At 38.9% G+C, this 19,308-nt stretch overlaps 1 protein-coding gene across 1 annotated transcript in view; it reads left to right on the top strand.

Moving 5' to 3' along the window:
* The window catches only part of LOC126417162 (dynein axonemal heavy chain 2), a 959,377-nt gene that overhangs the window by 823,955 nt on the left and 116,114 nt on the right, over positions 1–19,308 (top strand). Inside the window, 3 exon segments of the mRNA XM_050085060.1 lie at positions 3,797–4,074; positions 12,933–13,132; positions 13,401–13,571. Of these exon segments, the coding sequence (XP_049941017.1) occupies positions 3,797–4,074; positions 12,933–13,132; positions 13,401–13,571 (649 nt within the window).

Below are 19,308 nucleotides of genomic sequence, written 5' to 3'. Positions count from 1 at the left end.
ACTCTGTACCTAACATTAACCAAATTTGATTTCTCCCTACTAATGCACACAACTCGTTGACGGTTCTCTAGAAAAGACCTGAACATATTTACACTGTTGTGATCAAAACAATAGTAAACTAGCTTATTCAGCACAGTGTCATACTCTACACAGTCAAAGGCTATGCTCAGGTCACAAAATGTAGCCTGGGCATAGTCACTAGCCTCAAACACATCTAGGACTAATTTTACGAGGGAGTCCATTGCATCCGCTGTGAATTTACCTTTCCTAAATCCAAACTGTTCATCACTAATTATATTTAGTTTGCCCAAGTAGACACTAACTTGCTCATACATAATTGTTTCTAAAATTTTTGAAAAAGCTGGGGTTATGGATATAGGTCTCTAACTAGCAGGATAGTTCTTTTCCCCTTTTTTATATATGGGCACAACACTAGAAAATTTTAGTATGTCGGAGAACTTACTTTCAACTAGGCATTTGTTAACACAAAAAGTTAAAGGATAAATCACACAATCAATAACATCTTTCAACAAATTACACATCACAGTAATCAACACTAGCTGAAGGTTTGAAATTTTTCACTATTTTTAGGATATTATTTGGGCTCACTTCTGTGAAAGTGAAGGTGCTTGGGGGAAGCTTTTCAAAGCAGCTGTCAATAATATTATTAAATTCTTCTGGGGTAATGGTGATTTCCTCTTTGTGTTTAGTGTGTGCAATGGAGTTTATTACACTCCAGGCCTTTTTGTATTTATTTTTAGATTTTTCAATTTTTACTATGTTATGCAGTTTCTTTGCTTCATTTATTGCCTTCCTATATTTGTATTTAGCTTTAGCATACAGTTCTTTATACAGTTCTGATTTACTGGTTTTGTACAGACTAGAATACAGCATAACAGTATGTTTCAGTCTCCCTAACTGTGGAGTATACCATTCCTTCGTTTTCCTTTTCTTGTAATTACTACTAATATTCACTGTACATATTTCCAGAGGGATGCTATTTTCAAATATATTTAAAAATATGGAGAAAAACTTGGTGAAAACAATATCAGCTGAACAGTGTTGAAGCCTAATAAAACGTGTGTCCCAACTGAGATAAGTGAGGGCATGTCTAAACTTATCCATCCTCTCTCTGCTCAGTGGTAATCACAATTTTAGATTCTGGTTTTGTGCAATCTGAAGTTACATTATTAAGACTAAAATATGCTGCATCATGGTCCGAGAAAGGGAAACTAATTACATCAGTGGACATACAAGTTCTCTTAATATTTGTAAATATATTGTCTAGACAGGACGAGCCTCTGGTAGGTTTGCAGCTAACATAGCACAGGATAAATTGTCAAAGCACATTTTTGAGCTCTGTCACAGTTTTTCTGTCCTGCAGGACATCAAAACTTGAATTGATATCCCCTACAATGACAATATTGTATTTTTTTCCATTTCGGTACACATATGTACATTAAGAGTTCCTCATGTTTCTCCAGAAAGATATGGGGGTCACCACTAGGTGGCCTGTACACTACTACTACCATTAGCTTAAGGCTCTTAATTACTAGACCCAATATTTCAAAATGCATTTCATCACAAAGTGTACTGAGATCTATCCTGCCACAGTTTGGTGCAAGAGGTGTTTTTGCATATATTCCTACCCCACCACGTGAGTGCTGTTTCCTGCAATAGCAACTAAGTAGTGTGTAATCATCCAATACTTTGTACCCAAGCTCATCCTCTTTACACCAATTTTCACTTAAACATAGAATATCTACCATATTTTTATTTGAAAATTTGTTGACTGTTAAGTTTTTATCTGCCATACCCTGAATACTGAGGTAGCATATTTTAAACTCTACTTTAAGCATTTCTTTTTTCCATATTCTCTTACTTGACTTGACCTAATGTTATTGCATGAAAGTTGACCACGTTGTGTCCTTATGTTACTAGAACACCCAGCCTGGTCTAGGCATACAAGTTTTTTGTCATCTCAGTTGAAATATAATCCAATTACATTACTGGTCTTTTTTCCTTCTCTAGCTTATCCAATACTATTCTGAGAATTGTATCACTTAAAACACGTTTACCTAAATTATTGAAATGTTGACCATGCTTGGTATGATATGCCATTCTCTGCTACAACTACTGGTATTAATGAAGGAAACATTCTTAAAGTGCTTACAGGTAGCTTTGTACTCCTTGTTGGTCTGCTCCACTTCCTTATTCACACATCACCACTGGGGCAAATCATGTCGATGAGGCACATTAACGACAATCACATTGGTGTGGGTTAACACTCCAAGAGTCTTCCTCAGTGTCAAAGTAGCTATCTTCCTTTCATTTCTGCTGACGTCATTTGCTCTGGCCATTACCACTACAAAGTCTCTGTCCGTGAGGGCTCTGCTTTCTTTCTTGATTGATGTTGAAATGTTTCGTAAACCAGCTCCTGATTTAACAGTACCTTCTATTTCAAACTCGTTAATCACATGTGGTCCATTTCCGTTAACATAGCTGAAACATAGCTGCTAATCCTCTGGCTTAACTGTCTGAATAAATCTTGATTTTACTTTTTTCTTATACCTTACTTGGCTGTTTGCTAAGTTTTGAGTGTCCTGCACCACCTTATCAGATGAGTATGCTGATACAGTTTCTACGTCATCTGTGTTTTGAAGTGAATTATATTTGTTATTTAATGGTGACACAAAGTCCTGCCTACGTTTATTGTTAATATGTTTGAAAGAGCTCCCCTTAGATTTTACAGTTACCCATCTACTGCTAGGCCTGTTGTGAGCCATTTTAGTCGTAGCTTCACTTTCTGGCAGTCCTTCCATTTGTTTGGAGATATTAAGACATACCTGATGATCACTCTCTTCCGATTTAAGCTTCAGTCTTCTGTTTTCATCACTCAGAATTTTTGTGTCCTCTCATAGCTCAGCAATAATTAACAACAGATCATTTTTGGAGGATGAACCACCGATTTTCACATCTTTGGTCATTGTTTTACCACGCCATCGCTCCGATTTGTGTGGATTCAGTTCATATTTCTAGTCGGAAGAGGGGCTAACTCAGCAGCAAATCCAGTGTATAATCTGACAAAGATTCCATCAGTCCATGGAGCTTTGCTTGATTTTAACAATTTCAGCTTTTTCTCAACATCATATGACACTAATACTTATTTAATTCATGTTTTCAGTGGTACAGAGGACTAAATTGGGACAATTGTCCTCCTTTTTACTTTGTAAAGGAACATTTGAAAGCTGGGTTAAGTATTTCAGCTTTTGCTTTGCTACCCTAAATTTCAGTTCCTGTCTCATTCGCTAGGAATTGGACATTAAATTTGGTGCCACTAACAGCCTTTACATATGATCAGAATTTCTTTGAGTTCTGTGAAAGATCACTTGACGATATTCTGCTACTGTAGTCACTGAAGGCATCACACATTGTTCTCTCGACAGCCAAATGCGTTTCGTTCAACATCTCTCTACCTATAGCCCTACACTTCATTTCATGCACTGGGTTTTCAATGTAGATATAAAACATAAAATGCATAAAGTATATTTTATACTTAAGTAATACCAAGCATTATGAACATGATCCTGAGATGTAGAAAGTTCTCATATATTTCTAAATTAAATAATAGCATAATTCAGGAGAGGGAATGATCAGGTATAAAAACAATTCTCTCTTGATTTTTAAATTTATATAAACAAATCTATGGTTTCTCCCATTAATACTGAAATCGTATCTTTTCTTGTATAGTGTTGTCAGTGTATCCCAGTGTTATAGCCCATTCTTTTCTTTAAAGGACTTGAGGCACAGCTTCTTGGAATTGTGGTCCGGAAAGAGAAGCCAAAGCTAGAAGAACAAAAAGACAATCTAGTGCTGAATATTGCAGCTGGTCGACGTACTCTAAAGGATCTGGAGGATGAACTGTTGAGACTACTTTATGAGACAAAAGGCTCACTACTTGATGATTTGCAATTGCTTATAACACTACAAACTTCACAGGCAACCTCTGTTTCTGTAAATGAACAACTCAAAGTAGCAGAAACAACAGAAACTGAAATTGATGCAGCACGTGAGGTAACTGAAAGTAACAGATGGATAATAAACTACTTAAAATGTGTAAAAATAACCAAGAACATTTTGGCTTTGATACAATGTTAAAGGTAGTATAATATGTCTTAGTTAACATATGGAATTATAAGCTTAAACAAAAGGCAACAGTTTCTAAACCATTTGAGTTTTATGACCGTAAATGCTTCATGAGATATGGTCTGGTGTACTTGAGTTAGGTAAAGTAGTTCTTGTTTCATTGTTTTTTCCCATTCTTGTCTCAGATGAAGGTAATGAAACTGTGTAAGACCATTGACACTACACAATAGCCATGTTGCTTCTTATATGCTGCCACACTCAGTGCCATGGTCAAAAGATTTCCTGTACCAAATGTAATGCTGCTGTGCACCATGATGATCTTTATAATTATGTGTACTTAAAGTTTAAACTTTTATTATGTTTTTGCTGAACTGCAGAACTGCCAACAGTTACTTTCATTTTGCAATGATTTGGTCGCCCCTGCAATTTTTTTAAAATCTCCTTCATGATTTATCCCATTTCATATCCTCCATTTGCCCCTGCAATTTTTTTAAAATTTCCTTCATGATTTATGCCGTTTCATATCCTCCATTCCCTTTGTTTTACTTTAATTTATTTGACTCCCTTAGTAGTTCTCATCATATTCAAAGCAGTATCACCATTAAACTTCTTAGCCTCCTTACGCATTAAACATCAACGTGTTGCGATGTGGCTATTGACAGCTTGTCCGTTAATGTCAACACTGAATTATCAACCATTTGGTTACCTACTGATTTTAGGCAAAATATCATTTACAACAGTGGTTCCCAACTTTTCTGTGGTAACACCATCACATTAAGCAGCACATCGGAATGTACAGGGAAACATGTATTGCCATGCATTACTGCACCAGGCATCATAGTAGACTGCTGGGACAACATAACCACATCCACCATGGAGCTATGGCTCGACTCCTTATCAGGTTCCTTTTTTGTTTTTTTATCATGTGTTAGCTAGTCCTAGTGATTTATAAGCAGAATATCATTTTGTCACATAATAATAGCGTATCACATGACAGTGGGATTCATTAAACTGCATGCATAAGTCACATAACTAGTCCTGTCAAGTTCATGTAAGGCAGGTACCTGATGCAGCACACAAATGATGAATATGTCAATATGCTTTTGGTGCTTGGTGTGTCCGATAACCAAGCTGCTGCTGCTTGTGTGTATGCTGTATGGTACCCTCAAAGGTGCTATTCCAATAAGAATGCTTTTCATCATCTGTAGCAATGCCTTCAGGAACCCAGTAACCTTCATCCACGAGTAATGGAAAGAGGTTGTCCAAAGACTAAACATACTCCACAAACAAAAGACACAATTCTTGAAACCATTCACCTATCATCTCGGTGAAGTACCTGTGGTATTGCAAGACACTTCCAAATATCTCAAAGACTGGCTGTTCATGTGAAGTATTGCACTATGAAAAACTGCATCCATATCATTACATGTTAATTCAAAACCAGTGGCTGGAAGTCCGCATCTGACAAACACAGTTTTGTGAATGGTTTGGAGCAAATGAGAGATAACAAGCATTTTGTAAATGATGTGTTTTGGACTGATGAATCTAGCTCTAGCATTTTCAACCTCTACAAAAATCATTATTGATCAGAACACACCACACATATCATCCATGAACATGGCTTTGAGGCACACTTTGGCATTAACCTATGGCTGGAATTGTGGGAGGAGTGGTTTTGGGCCCTTACCTATTGCAGGCAAATAGAATGCACTCCTGTATTGTACACTTCTTTGCCTGATACATTAGAAAAAGTCCACTTGGTGTTCAGCAACAGCTATTATTTCAGCAAGATGGTGCACAGCTTCACTTTGGAATGAATGTGCATCACTATTTAAGTGAAGCACTTACAGGGAAATGGACTGGTCATGGAGGTCCAATGTTCTGGTGTCCATGTTCCTCGGATCTTCTCCACTAGATTTTTATTTGCTGGGGCAATTAAAGGAACAAGATTATAGCACTGCACCCATAGATGTACATGGCCTAATAACTCGTGGGCATGCCGCTTTAGCAATGGTGGATGCAGGTGTATAGCATGGGATCCAGCAAAGTATGATCCAGATAGAGGCAAAATGATTGGAAATGCAAGGTAGTTGTTTTGAATATCTTCTCTAAAGTGAACTTACTCATACGTATATGTACTGGCTCTGTGAAGGTAACCTGGATGTCAAATGTACAGCATGGAATTATTGTGTGTAGCATAATGCACAATCTAGTATAGCCTATCTGTAGTGCTATTTGTACCTCATTGGGTACAGACAGTGTTACTGTATCCCCTATGATTTTCTATTGGCTTTATTTGTGTCATGGACAGAACAAAGTGGTTGTTTATGTCTGTACGAAGTTCATGTTAATGTTTAAATAAAGGTAACATGGGCAGAAAGCAATTCACAAGATACTGCATTGTGGAGGTGTAAATTGGATACAATTTTATGCTTTAAATGGAAAAAAAAGAAAAAAAAGTAAATATTTGGTGTGAACACATCTCAAACATTGGCGAGTCTGTATACCCATTTCCCACAGCATTGCCTTGTCTCACTGAGCTAATGAGACAGTTGTGGCACATCAAGAAGTTCATGCTACCTGTTCTAGGTCAAGCTGTATGTGGTTATAGCATTGCCAGAGCCTCATTTTTTAAATTGCATGAATTAGGTTTTGCTAGATACACTTTTGTCTTGAATTTAGATGAGGAATCTCATGCTGGCCACCAAGTGTGGCATTTTTTTTTCACCCTGTATGTAAAAAAAATCTTAAAAATACTTGTCTGCAACAATGTGATGAACTGAAGCAGAATGACCACATAGCCCCAGTTGAATAAAAGTAAATGATGGACTTCCATTCATTGGACGATTTATGAAACATTTGTGGAGACATTATACAATAACCTTAGTTAGATCAAAGGAAATGACAGGCTTCAATTCCTTGAAAGAATATAGGAAACTGTAGTTTGTTTGGGGAAAATATTGCTTATGAAATACGTGTGGACCACACGGGATTGCTGTTAAGGTGTATGGGATCCATATCAGATTGGAATATCAGGGGATATCACATGCGTAAAAAATAAGAACATGAACTGTGATAGAATGTTGTTATGACACAATTAACTTAATCCTAAGGACTTTTGCTTAAAGGATATAGCATATAGTATCTTTTGCACTGTTGGTCTTTGTTTTCCTGTCTTTTATCTTACTTTCATGTGGTTGATGTTTTTAATATTGTCTCATGTTGTATGCTTTTGCAAGCACACAGTAATTTATCACAGTATTTCATCTGTAGCAGCTGCATAGTGTTAACAAAAGTCATGATCCCACAAAAGTCTGCAGATAACAAGAAGCATATCAAGTGTGAATCTATAGTGCTGGTGACAACAGATGTCACTTTGCCAAATTGGTTATTGAACTAATCTAAATGAATGACTGATAGTTGTGTTCCTCAAATGCTTCCAACCAGTGGACATTTGTTGGAACTTTTGAGCTTTGTGCAGTCCTCTAACACATTACAGGTTCACTGCACTGTGTTGTCCACTCGACGTACCAAAGTTGTGTTTTCATTGTATATGCCACAACAGCCATACATGTGGTTCAAACTGCTGGAACTTTTGTTTAGTGCCTATGGCATGTGTGATGACTATTCATGGTTTATACTTAACATCAGCACTTCGTATGCTTAGACTCTACTAGTCTTGAGTACTGCTCAAGTGTTTGGAATGTGTACCAGGCCCATGTAAAGGAAGACATTGAAGCAATTCAAAGGAGGGCTGCCAGATTTGTTACCATTAGGTTCAAACAGCACACAAGTGTTATGGAGATACTTCAGGAACTCAAATGGGAATCCCTATATGGGAAGTGACATTCTTTTCAAGAAACACTATTGAGAGAATTTAGAGAACCAGCATTTGAAGTTTACTGCAGAATTATTCTACTGCTGCCAACATATTTTTCATGTAAGGGCCACAAAGATAAGATAGGAAAAATTAGAACTCAAACTGAGCCATATAGGCAGTTGTTTTATCCTCATTGTATTTGCAAGTGGAACAGGAAAGGAAATGACTGGTAATGGTACCCTCTGCCACACATCCTTTGAGGACTTGCAGAGTATGTATGTAGACATCGATGTATTATTGTCAGACGTCACTCACATCACCCCCATTGTCTGCAAATATCAACATTTCCCATTTGCTTCTTGGTGTATGGAAATCAAGAGACTTACACATACAACAAGTCTTAAAAAGTGAAGGTACTGGTAACAAACCCCATCAGAGTTTTGGCATCATCTGTAAATATAACTGATAGATACTGAAATTTCAGAACCCTATGACAGGTGTGGTTTGATCCGCAACCATTTGCCATTACAAGTGCTTTGATCTTGAACAACAGTGGAGACTTATCTTCACAGTTGCTTGTGGCCAATAAAATACATAATATTTTGCAAAATGACAATTCAATTGAAACACATCAAACTTGTAATGGCCTCACAGCAGCAGTCTCACATGATGCTACTCGAGGGAAACAGCTTCCACTAGTGGAACAGATCCACACGCTCGACCAAGACTTAATTGCTCTCAAGTAGCAAATCAGGGCAACTCAAACAACAGTACTGACTCAGAATAGCTGACAGCACAACAGCTGAAGGGATGCTTGTGACAACATCCGCAAGCAGTTGTAGACTTGGTGATGGTACCATCTACACTTTGGGCAACAGGAAAAGTCATGAAAATCCTGTAGTGGTTATCTAAATGACAACAATGATGGGGTGTAGGGCGACTGATTGCTGTGAGATGATGTGCTTTTCTGCCAACATTCACAAGAAAAGTGTATGCAGTTTGCCATCACTCATGTCCTAAAGATAGTTGTTGCCAAATTATCCAACAGATCTGCATTCACCAGCATTGACAGTGTAAACATTCATATAAACTGGAGCAACACAACTTTCGTAGCACTTTTTGTTGACCACACAATTTTTAAGTCACAGACATATATGTTTTGCATACATACTTCATTGACTCAGTATCAGATGTCAGTCTACTGTCAGTGAATCACAACAAAGAAGCTAGCTGACCCGTGACTTACAACTGCTAATAACTCCAAAATTGCTACATTTGGTAAATGAACTGTGTTTATGAACATAGGTTTTAAGAAATCATTATACTGTACTTTCCTACTAGCCTCTTCTAAGTTCCAATTTCCTGCAGCACTGTAACACTGACATTTCCTTGGCCAGGCACATACCAATGTGTAATGTCAAACTATTTGCAGATGCCTCTTTATGTCATACATTACACCTCACCATGTGGTGTGCCACAACACAGTGATGTCTACAGTGTTTCAGCACTAGGTGCCATGACAGCTGATTTAGATTCCAGCAACTCGGGTCCTCACACTGACAACTTACCTGAGAATTCTTAAGTTTAAGAGTGTGCTTACCAACAGTTAAAAAGTCGAGGTATCATCCCAAAGGGAAGAAAACCAAACATTTCTACTGAGAGTAAAGTGTTACTTTCCAAAATATGTGTCAAATCCATTAAATTGGAGGCTTCCCAAGCCAAACATTTTCCTGTTTACCAGCTTGCATCTACATCTTGAGTGTCTCAGGTAGCACCTGTTAAGGAACAACCTATGCCTAGTTCTGCTGTTGTACACAGTAAAAGACATCCCATTCAGACTCCTCCCAGACCTCCTGTTACTTTCAGGGCTTGCAGACTACCACCATTACAATCCGCATCCACAGATGATATTGCTTCTCAAATTTTACTGCAACAGCTGTCTCTGGCCACTCTAGCCAGAGCGGCTGGAGATACCAGTCATGAGTGCATGAGATGAGCTTTCTTTCTTTATTTCTTTCTTTTCTGAAGAAGGCTCTCGCAAAAAGCTAAATGTGTACCATACTTTTCATTGTGCCTCTCTCCAATTCAACATGTCATATTTATGGTGAGTAGCAGTCTACCCTTTCCATAATATTATTGATATTACCATCTGGACTTTCGGTTGTTAGACTGTTTAGCTAAATATCTAAGGATTATAGTTATGAGCAACTTGAACTGGAACCACACACAGAAAATTGTTTTGCATTATCACAAAATAGGGGAGAGAGTGTCACAGATATGATGAGGAAGTTGGCATGACAGTAATTAAAACAAATGAATTTTTTGCTGTGGCAAAATATTTTCATGAAATCTCAATCACCAGCTTCCTCCTTCAAATCTTGTTGACTCCCATCTGAATAATGAGAAATAGTTTGAAAGCAGTTCTTTCCACTCTCTGTCAGAAACCACACAAGTGTGAATTGCAGAGTAACCATGGAGGTGTAGATGTAGATTGCCTAACTGTACCGTTTTCTGTTGATGGTATAACTGATAACTGTGTTACCAAAAGTCAAAGAGAACTATTCATTTCTGAATGCCATCATGAGCTCATAGACCTTGGAGAAAAAATGTAACATTAGTCCATGAAATGATCGTGTCTAGATTGAAAAGTTTACCTATTTCACTGGATCACAGAAAAGTGTCCTTGATTATAAAAGCTTCATTCAGATCCGAGCAGACTTTCACTGTCCTCTCTCTTAAATGAGGTATCAGTTCCCAAGGTACCCACTCCACACGCTTTCTGATATTCCAAGATTTCCACCATCTCCATCCTTTGTTGTCATAGTTCATTTGTGTGCTAATTCTTAGGTTGCGCAAACAACATTATATTTGAATCAACTCTACCAGTCCCTGGTTATTTATGTCAGTGGTGAAATTTTGTAGTCTCTTATAAGTACTGGTTTCCGATTCCTTGATCTTCTTTATCCTCTAGCATAGATTGTTATTATCAATGGTGTCATATCTTCACAGATATTGTAGCCTTTGTTGTTAAGCAGTGTCACTGCCCTGCTTCATCAGAACTCAGTGTCAGCACATTATTTTTCCTTATTCACTTGTAAGGAAACAGATGATTCTGCACACCTGTATAGTGGAAGAAGTGTTCCAACTACTTGTGTAGTGTAGTGGACCAGATAACAAAGAATTCATTAGCATTTTTCCATCACTTTCCATATACACACACCAAAAAAAGTTTTACATCACCCTGGTTCCCAGAACTCCTGAAGATAGACATTGACTGTGGATATTGTATCACAGACACAGTCTCTTTGACTGTTCAGAGATGTCACTAAACCCACTCAAAGATGTAAATAACCATGCATGAGCAGTACCTATTAGACAGAGAAGGTCCGACAGCTGAACAGTTCCAGTCATCCCAGCAGGAAGAAGGTACACGGCTCATGTTGTCTGTAGTTCTACCATGCCTAGATGGTCAGTACTGAAGTTTGAATGTGTCCGCATTGTTACTTTGTGCCATGAATGGCGCTCATCAAGGGAAATGTCCAGGCGCCTCGGAATGAACCACAGCGATGTTGTTTGGACATGGAGGAGATTCAGAGAGACAGGAACTGTCGATGACATGCCTCACTCAGGCCTCCTAAGGGCTCTGCTGCAGTGAATGACCGCTACCTACGGATTATGGCTTGGAGGAACCCTGATGTCAGTGCCACCATGTTGAATAATGCTTTTCGTGCAACCACAGGACATCGTGTTATGAATCAAACTGTGTGCAATAGGCTGCATGATGCGCAATTTCACTCCTGACATTCATGGTGAGGTCCATCTTTGCAACCATGACACCATGCAGTGTGCTGCAGATGGGCCCAACAACATGCCGAATGGACCGCTCAGGATTGGCATCATGTTCTCTTCACCGATGAGTGTTACATATGTCTCCAACCAGACAATCGTCGGAGATGTGTTTGGAGGCAACCCAGTCAGGTTGAATGCCTTAGACACACTGTCCAGTGAGTGCAGCAAGGTGGAGGATCCCTGCTGTTTTGAGGTGGCATTATGTGGAGCCGACGTACACCACTGGTGGTCGTGGAAGGCGCCATAATGGCTGTACGATATGTGAATGCCATCCTCTGACCGATAGTGCAACCATATCGGTAGCATATTGGCACAGCTTTTGTCTTCATTGATACAATTCGTGCCCCCATTGTGCACATCTTGTGAATGGCTTCCTTTGGATAACGACATCGCTCGACTAGAGTGGCCTGCATGTTCTCCAGATATGAATCCTATCAAACATGCCTGGGATAGATTGAAAAGGGCTGTTTATGGATGACATGACCCACCAACCACTCTGAGGGATCTACACCGAATCGCCATTGGGGAGTGGGACAGTCTGGACCAACAGTGCCTTGATGAACTTGTGGACAGTATGCCACGATGAATACAGGCATGCATCAATGCAAGAGGATGTTCCACTGGCTATCTGCATTACATCATCATGTAGCAACAAAAATACTTGTGTCACAATTAATTCCAAAGTAAACTGGAATGGTAATCATATTTGAAGTAGTGAACTGTGCATTTTTGCAATATTGAAACAGTGAACTGAAGTGGAGTGATTTCTACTGTCAGTGTAAGACTGGTGCATGTATAACCTGTAGTAAAAACCTAATGAAAATAGTTACTTAATGTGTCAGCAATAATATAGCCCCATGAAAAAATATCTATTTAAGATTTTGTATTGTCTTGATGAAATTAAACTTCTTGTAAAGATCGTATGTACCCAAACTGATGATTAAAAAAAAATTATGTTCCTGAAATAGAAAAAATATTCAGCTGTATGTGGTGAACAGAATACACTTATATCCCTCATAGGTTCTTGTATCCCTAATGGACTCTTGTACATTAATTTTGCACTCCTTTATAGTATATTTAACTGAAACTGCTTAGTTTCATAAAATCAATATTCCAGGGATATCGTCCTTGTGCAAGAAGAGCTTCTATACTTTTCTTTGTGTTGAATGACATGAGCCAAATTGATCCAATGTATCAGTTCTCTTTGGATGCCTACACTTCTTTATTTACAATGTCCATAGAAAAAAGCAAAAAAAGTGAAGATTTGGAGCAGAGAATATCTTTCCTCAATGATTACCACACCTATGCTGTCTACAGGTAAGTAAGTTTGATGCCTTACACCAGATAATTTGAAATGTGAATAATTTAGACCATTGTATAATTTGTAAATTCATTTATTTCTGAATGATATTAACAACAAAATTTCTGTGTCATAAAATACATTAGAAGATGATTGCTGTATACAGTTCTAGATACATTGTAATATTATCTTCCCCTAATTATTTAACTGACTAAATAACTATAGCAGTAAGTGAGAGGATCACCTTTACATGCACTTATCATTTTATTTTATTGTCTGTTGTAGGAACACATGTCGAGGTCTGTTTGAAAGACACAAACTACTTTTCTCTTTTCATATGTGTATGAAGATACTTGAAGCAATGGGGAAAGTTAATTCATCAGAATACAATTTTCTTCTTAGAGGGGGTGTTGTCTTGGATAGGGATGAACAGCTGGATAACCCCTGCCCTGGTACGTATTCTCAAATCTTTCTGCCTCCATTTACCTCTATCTTTCCTATAATCTCGCCTTCTACATTGGATTTTTAATAACATGTAAGATAACAAATATGTGGATTGCCTGAAACAGTTAAAGACAATGTCTGTTTTAATATATTATTGTTTTTATGCTATATTAGCCAATTACAGACCAGGATATAGGGATTATTGTGATACACATATGCAAAAGACAGTATGAATACACTATATTGTATTTAAGATAATGTTTAATACCTCATATAAATTACTGACAATATTATGGAAAGGATAGATTGCTATTTATCATACGGTGGAGATGTTGAGTCGCAGACAGGCACAAAAAAAAAGACTACTGAACACCTAAGCTTTCGCCCAAGAGGACTTCTTCAAATAGACAATATACACACACATTCATGCACAAGCAGCTCACACACATGTGGCCACACTCTCCGGCTGCCGAGGCAAGAATGTGAGCAACTGCACGTAACGGGAGAAGCAATCTGGAGTGGGAGAAAGAGGGAGAGCAGGGTACGGGTGGACGATGGTAAAGTGCACCTTGTGGAAGCGAACATGGATGAGGTGGAGAGGAAGCAGGGCAGCTAAGTACAGTCAGGAGGTTAGACAAAGGATGGGGTGGGAGTAGGAAAGGAGAAAAGTAAAAAGCCGGTGGGTGCACTTGTGGCTGTGAAGCGGCAACAGTGAAGGGATGGATGGTTGAAGGACAATGACCAACAAAGTTTGAAGCTAGAGGGTTATGAAAATGTAGGATAAATTGCAGGAAGCGTTCCCACCTGTGAAGTTCAGAAAAGCCAGTGTTGTTAGGAAGGGTCCAGATTGCACAGGCTGTGAAGCAGTCATTAAAATGAAGAACATTGTGAAGGACAGCATTCTCTGCATATCAGTGGTCCAGCTGTTTCTTGGCTAAAGTTTGTTGGTGGACATTCATGCAGACAGCCAACTCGTTTGTCATGCCCACATAAAATTAAGCACAGTGGTTGCAGCTTAGCTTATAGATCACATGACTGGTTTTACAGGTAGCCCTGCATTTGATGGGATAGGTGATGCTTGTGACTGAACTGAAGTGGGTGATGGTGGGAGGATGTATCGGACAGTCTTGCATCTAGGATCTAGGTCTGTTATGGCGATATGAGCCACGTGGCAAGGGGTTCGAAGCAGGGGCTGTGTAGGGATGGACAAGGATATTGTGAGATTTGGTGGGCAGTGAAATATCACTGTGGGAGGGGACCCCGTAACCAGCAACCGACACCAACGACGCCAGCTGCTGCTCATCAGTGCCAACTACAAATCTGTTCACCGACACTGATGCTGAAACCAACCTTTGACATTGCTGGCACCTGTGCAGTTCACCGGCACTGGTTCCATACCTGCTCACCGCTGCAGCTTAAAACTCTACGCTGGGTGATGAGCGAAAGACAATTAATTAAGTGTGAATTTAGGCAGACTATTCAATAATAGACTGTTAGTATAGTTATTATATTCGGGGTGAGGGGGTGGGGGGGTGGGGAGGAATTTTTTTTAATGATAACACAATCTAAAAGTAAGAAAAATGTGGATAATACTCAAAAAACTGGGGAAACACCAGAACCAGCCATGGCCATGACAGTGACAAAAGAAATGCCAGACTGGACTGAGGTAGAAAATTTAATTAAAGCACTAAGTCTTAAATTAGATAACCAAAGCACAGAGTCAAATGCTCAACTTTAAGTGAAAAATTAGATGCACAAAGTAAAGTATTCACTGCTCAAAATACTTCTTTAAGAAAGGAATTAAATACATTTCTAAATGATTCAGTAACACTCAATTAAATAATAAATTGGACGTTCAGAATGAGACTTTAGGATTGTTAAGTGCTAGAGTAGATGAACAAAGTAAAGAAGGCATGGGAAATTTGAAGACTGAATTTGACGCTTTAACTACTAAAGTAGAGACTTTTAAAATAGTTTTAAGAGAGGAGTTATCCTGTTTGTTAAGTAGTCAAGTAAACCAACTGTTCACTGACTTGAGTCAGACACAGAGTTACCAATTTCAGGATTTAGCTAAAAAGTTAGAATATGATACTGAAAATAAGTATAATAATGTAGAAGCTGAACTTGGTGAAAAATTAGGACCATTTCAGAGTGTCTGTAATGTTTTGTTTGATGCTGTAAAACATAGATTACACACCTTAAAGGAGAGTGTTGAAAAACAGCACAAATTATTACCAATAGTCCAATCACAAATTGCAGGCATTAACACTTGAGTTGACAATGTAGAAAGAAATTTTAAAGAGAAACTAGGCACTTCAGACATAATAAATATCAACAATCTGGAGGAACAAGTTAAAGAGATGACAGACAGAAAAGTTGCTGCAAGAGTGACCTCCAACAACTTGTCTACATCTACATCTACATCCATACTCTGCAAGCCACCTGACGGTGTGTGGTGGAGGGTACCTTGAGTACCTCTATCGGTTCTCCCTTCTATTCCAGTCTCGTATTGTTCGTGGAAAGAAGGATTGTCGGTATGCTTCTGTGTGGGCTCTAATCTCTCTGATTTTATCCTCATGGTCTCTTCGCGAGATATACGTAGGAGGGAGCAATATACTGCTTGACTCTTCGGTGAAGGTATGTTCTTGAAACTTCAACAAAAGCCTGTACCAAGCTACTGAACGTCTCTCCTGCAGAGTCTTCCACTGGAGTGTATCTATCATCTTCGTAACGCTTTCGCGATTACTAAATGATCCTGTAACGAAGTGCACTGCTCTCCGTTGGATCTTCTCTATCTCTTCTATCAACCCTATCTGGTATGGATCCCATACTGCTGAGCAGTATTCAAGCAGTGGGCGAACAAGTGTACTGTAACCTACTTCCTTTGTTTTCGGATTGCATTTCCTTAGGATTCTTCCAATGAATCTCAGTCTGGCATCTGATTTACCAGCAATCAACTTTATATGATCATTCCATTTTAAATCACTCCTAATGCATACTCCCAGATAATTTATGGAATTAACTGCTTACAGTTGCTGACCTGCTATATTGTAGCTAAATGATAAGGGATCTATCTTCCTATGTATTCGCAGCACATTACACTTGTCTACATTGAGATTCAATTGCCATTCCCTGCACCATGCGTCAATTCGCTGCAGATCCTCCTGCATTTCAGTACAATTTTCCATTGTTACAACCTCTCGATATACCACAGCACCATCCGCAAAAAGCCTCTGTGAACTTCCAATGTTATCCACAAGGTCATTTATGTATATTGTGATTAGCAACGGTCCTATGACACTCCCCTGCGGCTCACCTGAAATCACTCTTACTTTGGAAGACTTCTCCCCGTTGAGAATGACATGCTGCGTTCTGTTATCTAGGAACTCTTCAATCCAATCACACAATTGGTCTGATAGTCCATATGCTCTTACTTTGTTCATTAAAAGAGTGTGGGGAACTGTATCGAATGCCTTGCGGAAGTCAAGAAACACGGCATCTACCTGTGAACCCGTGTCTATGGCCCTCTGAGTCTCGTGGACGAATAGCACGAGCTGGGTTTCACACGACCACCTTTATCAAAACCCATGCTGATTCCTACAGAGTAGATTTCTGGTCTCCAGAAAAGTCATTATACTCGAACATAATACGTGTTCCAAAATTCTACAACTGATCGACGTTAGAGATATAGGTCTATAGTTCTGCACGTATGTTCGACGTCCCTTCTTGAAAATGGGGATTATCTGTGCCCTTTTCCAATCCTTTGGAACGCTACGCTCTTCTAGAGACCTACGGTACACCGCTGCATGAAGGGGGGCAAGTTCCTTCGCATACTCTGTCTAAAATCAAACTGGTATCCCATCAGGTCCAGCGGCCTTTCCTGTTTTAAGCGATTTTAGTTGTTTCTCTATCCCTCTGTCGTCTATTTTGATATCTACCATTTTGTCATCTGTGCGACAATCTAGAGAAGGAACTGCAGTGCAGTCTTCCTCTGTGAAACAGCTTTGGAAAAAGACATTTAGTATTTCAGCCTTTAGTCTGCCATCCTCTGTTTCAGTACCATTTTGGTAACAGAGTGTCTGGACATTTTGTTTTGATCCACCTACTGCTTTGACATAAGACCAAAATTTCTTAGGATTTTCTGCCACGTCAGTACATAGTACTTTACTTTCTAATTCATTGAACGCCTCTCGCATAGCTTTCCTCACACTACATTTCGCTTCGTGTAATTTTTGTTTGTAAGACTTTGGCTATGTTTATGTTTGCTGTGAAGTTCCCTTTGCTTCCGCACCAGTTTTCTAACTCGGTTGTTGTACCACAGTGGCTCTTTTCCATCTCTTACGATCTTGCTTGGCACATATTCATCTAACGCATATTGTACGATGGTCTCCAATTTTATCTTCAAAAAATAAACTTAGTAATACCAAGAGAAATGTAGATGAACTGTGGAAAGTGTAGATGAACTGTGGAAAGAATTCAATCTTTCATAGGACAAAGTAGATAGTAGAGTGACTTCTCCCAATGTAGTATTAACAAGTGAAGTAATGACACATTTACAATGGGGACCAAATTCAGGGTTATCTAGACAGCTCTCTAAGTTTAAGCTGGATGGGGAAGTACATCCTATTCATTTTTTGAAAATGTTCTATCAAGCCTTGCCCAAGACTTGGGAAGATTCAATGAAGATCGAATTTGTGGTAGAATACCTTTCAGGAGAAGCTTCAGAGTGTGGCACAGTGAACATAGAGAATTTTTAGTCTTGGGCAGACTTCCAGAAAAGGTCTAAGGAGAAGTACTGGTCAGCAAGCACCAGGGAAAAACTAATATCTGATTTGTGGTACCTGAAGTATTACAACAGTAAGTGGGGTACGATGAGAAAGTATTTTGAGTGGCATTTAACATGTGCAAAGTACTTAGATAGGCCCATGTAGGAAAAAGAGTTAGTTCAAATTTAATAAGACATTTACCCATTTACGCCAGGAAAGATATATTGTGTAGTGGGTGGAAAACCCACTACACAACTGTTGGCTTTTGTGTACGCACCTGATGCCTTGAACAAGGACTGTAATGAGAGCATACACCAAAATTAAAATCAGACTTACAAAAGGAATAGTAATAATAATTTTAGAAAACACGAAGCTAATTTTGCTAGAGTACACCAATGTAGTAAGAGTAATAGTAACGATAATTACCAAAAGAAGCATCCAGCTTCTAATACAGGCCCAGTGACATCACAAGAATTTGTACCAAGCAGTAATCGAGTACAAAGTGGTAATGTAATATCCCAATTTGGTAACCAACCAGTGATTACCAATAATCAGGAAAACGTAATGCGAACCGGATCCAGTGCTGGGGCCCAGGTCATAGAAATACATTAGGAGGCATAGTCCATAAAAAGTATGTTAATTTCATGCATAAAATACCAGCCAAAGAATGGTTGTTACTGGAAGAACCGAGCTTAACTACCATTACTTCACAACCAATGATAATAGGAAAAGTAGAGGATTTTGAAGTTAACATATTTATGGTTTCCAGGGCTCTTGGGTGTCCAGCTGGATGCAATTGTTGAAGTCCCACGATATTTCAGTGAATAACCTTTCTGCCATCATCAGCTGGTTCTGATGGAATGGTCTGTCTGCTCATTGTCAGTATTATTTATGTCTGTCAGTTGGGCTTCGATTCCCTGCACCGACGGTCCAATTGCGGCTGCCGACATTCTGATTGCGAGCGCCAACGCTACAATTGCAGC

This window comes from Schistocerca serialis, chromosome 8 (assembly GCF_023864345.2).
Source record: "Schistocerca serialis cubense isolate TAMUIC-IGC-003099 chromosome 8, iqSchSeri2.2, whole genome shotgun sequence".
NCBI lineage: Eukaryota > Metazoa > Arthropoda > Insecta > Orthoptera > Acrididae > Schistocerca > Schistocerca serialis.
The sequence above is the reverse complement of the archived record's forward strand: the minus strand, read 5'-3'. Positions and strand labels throughout refer to the sequence as shown.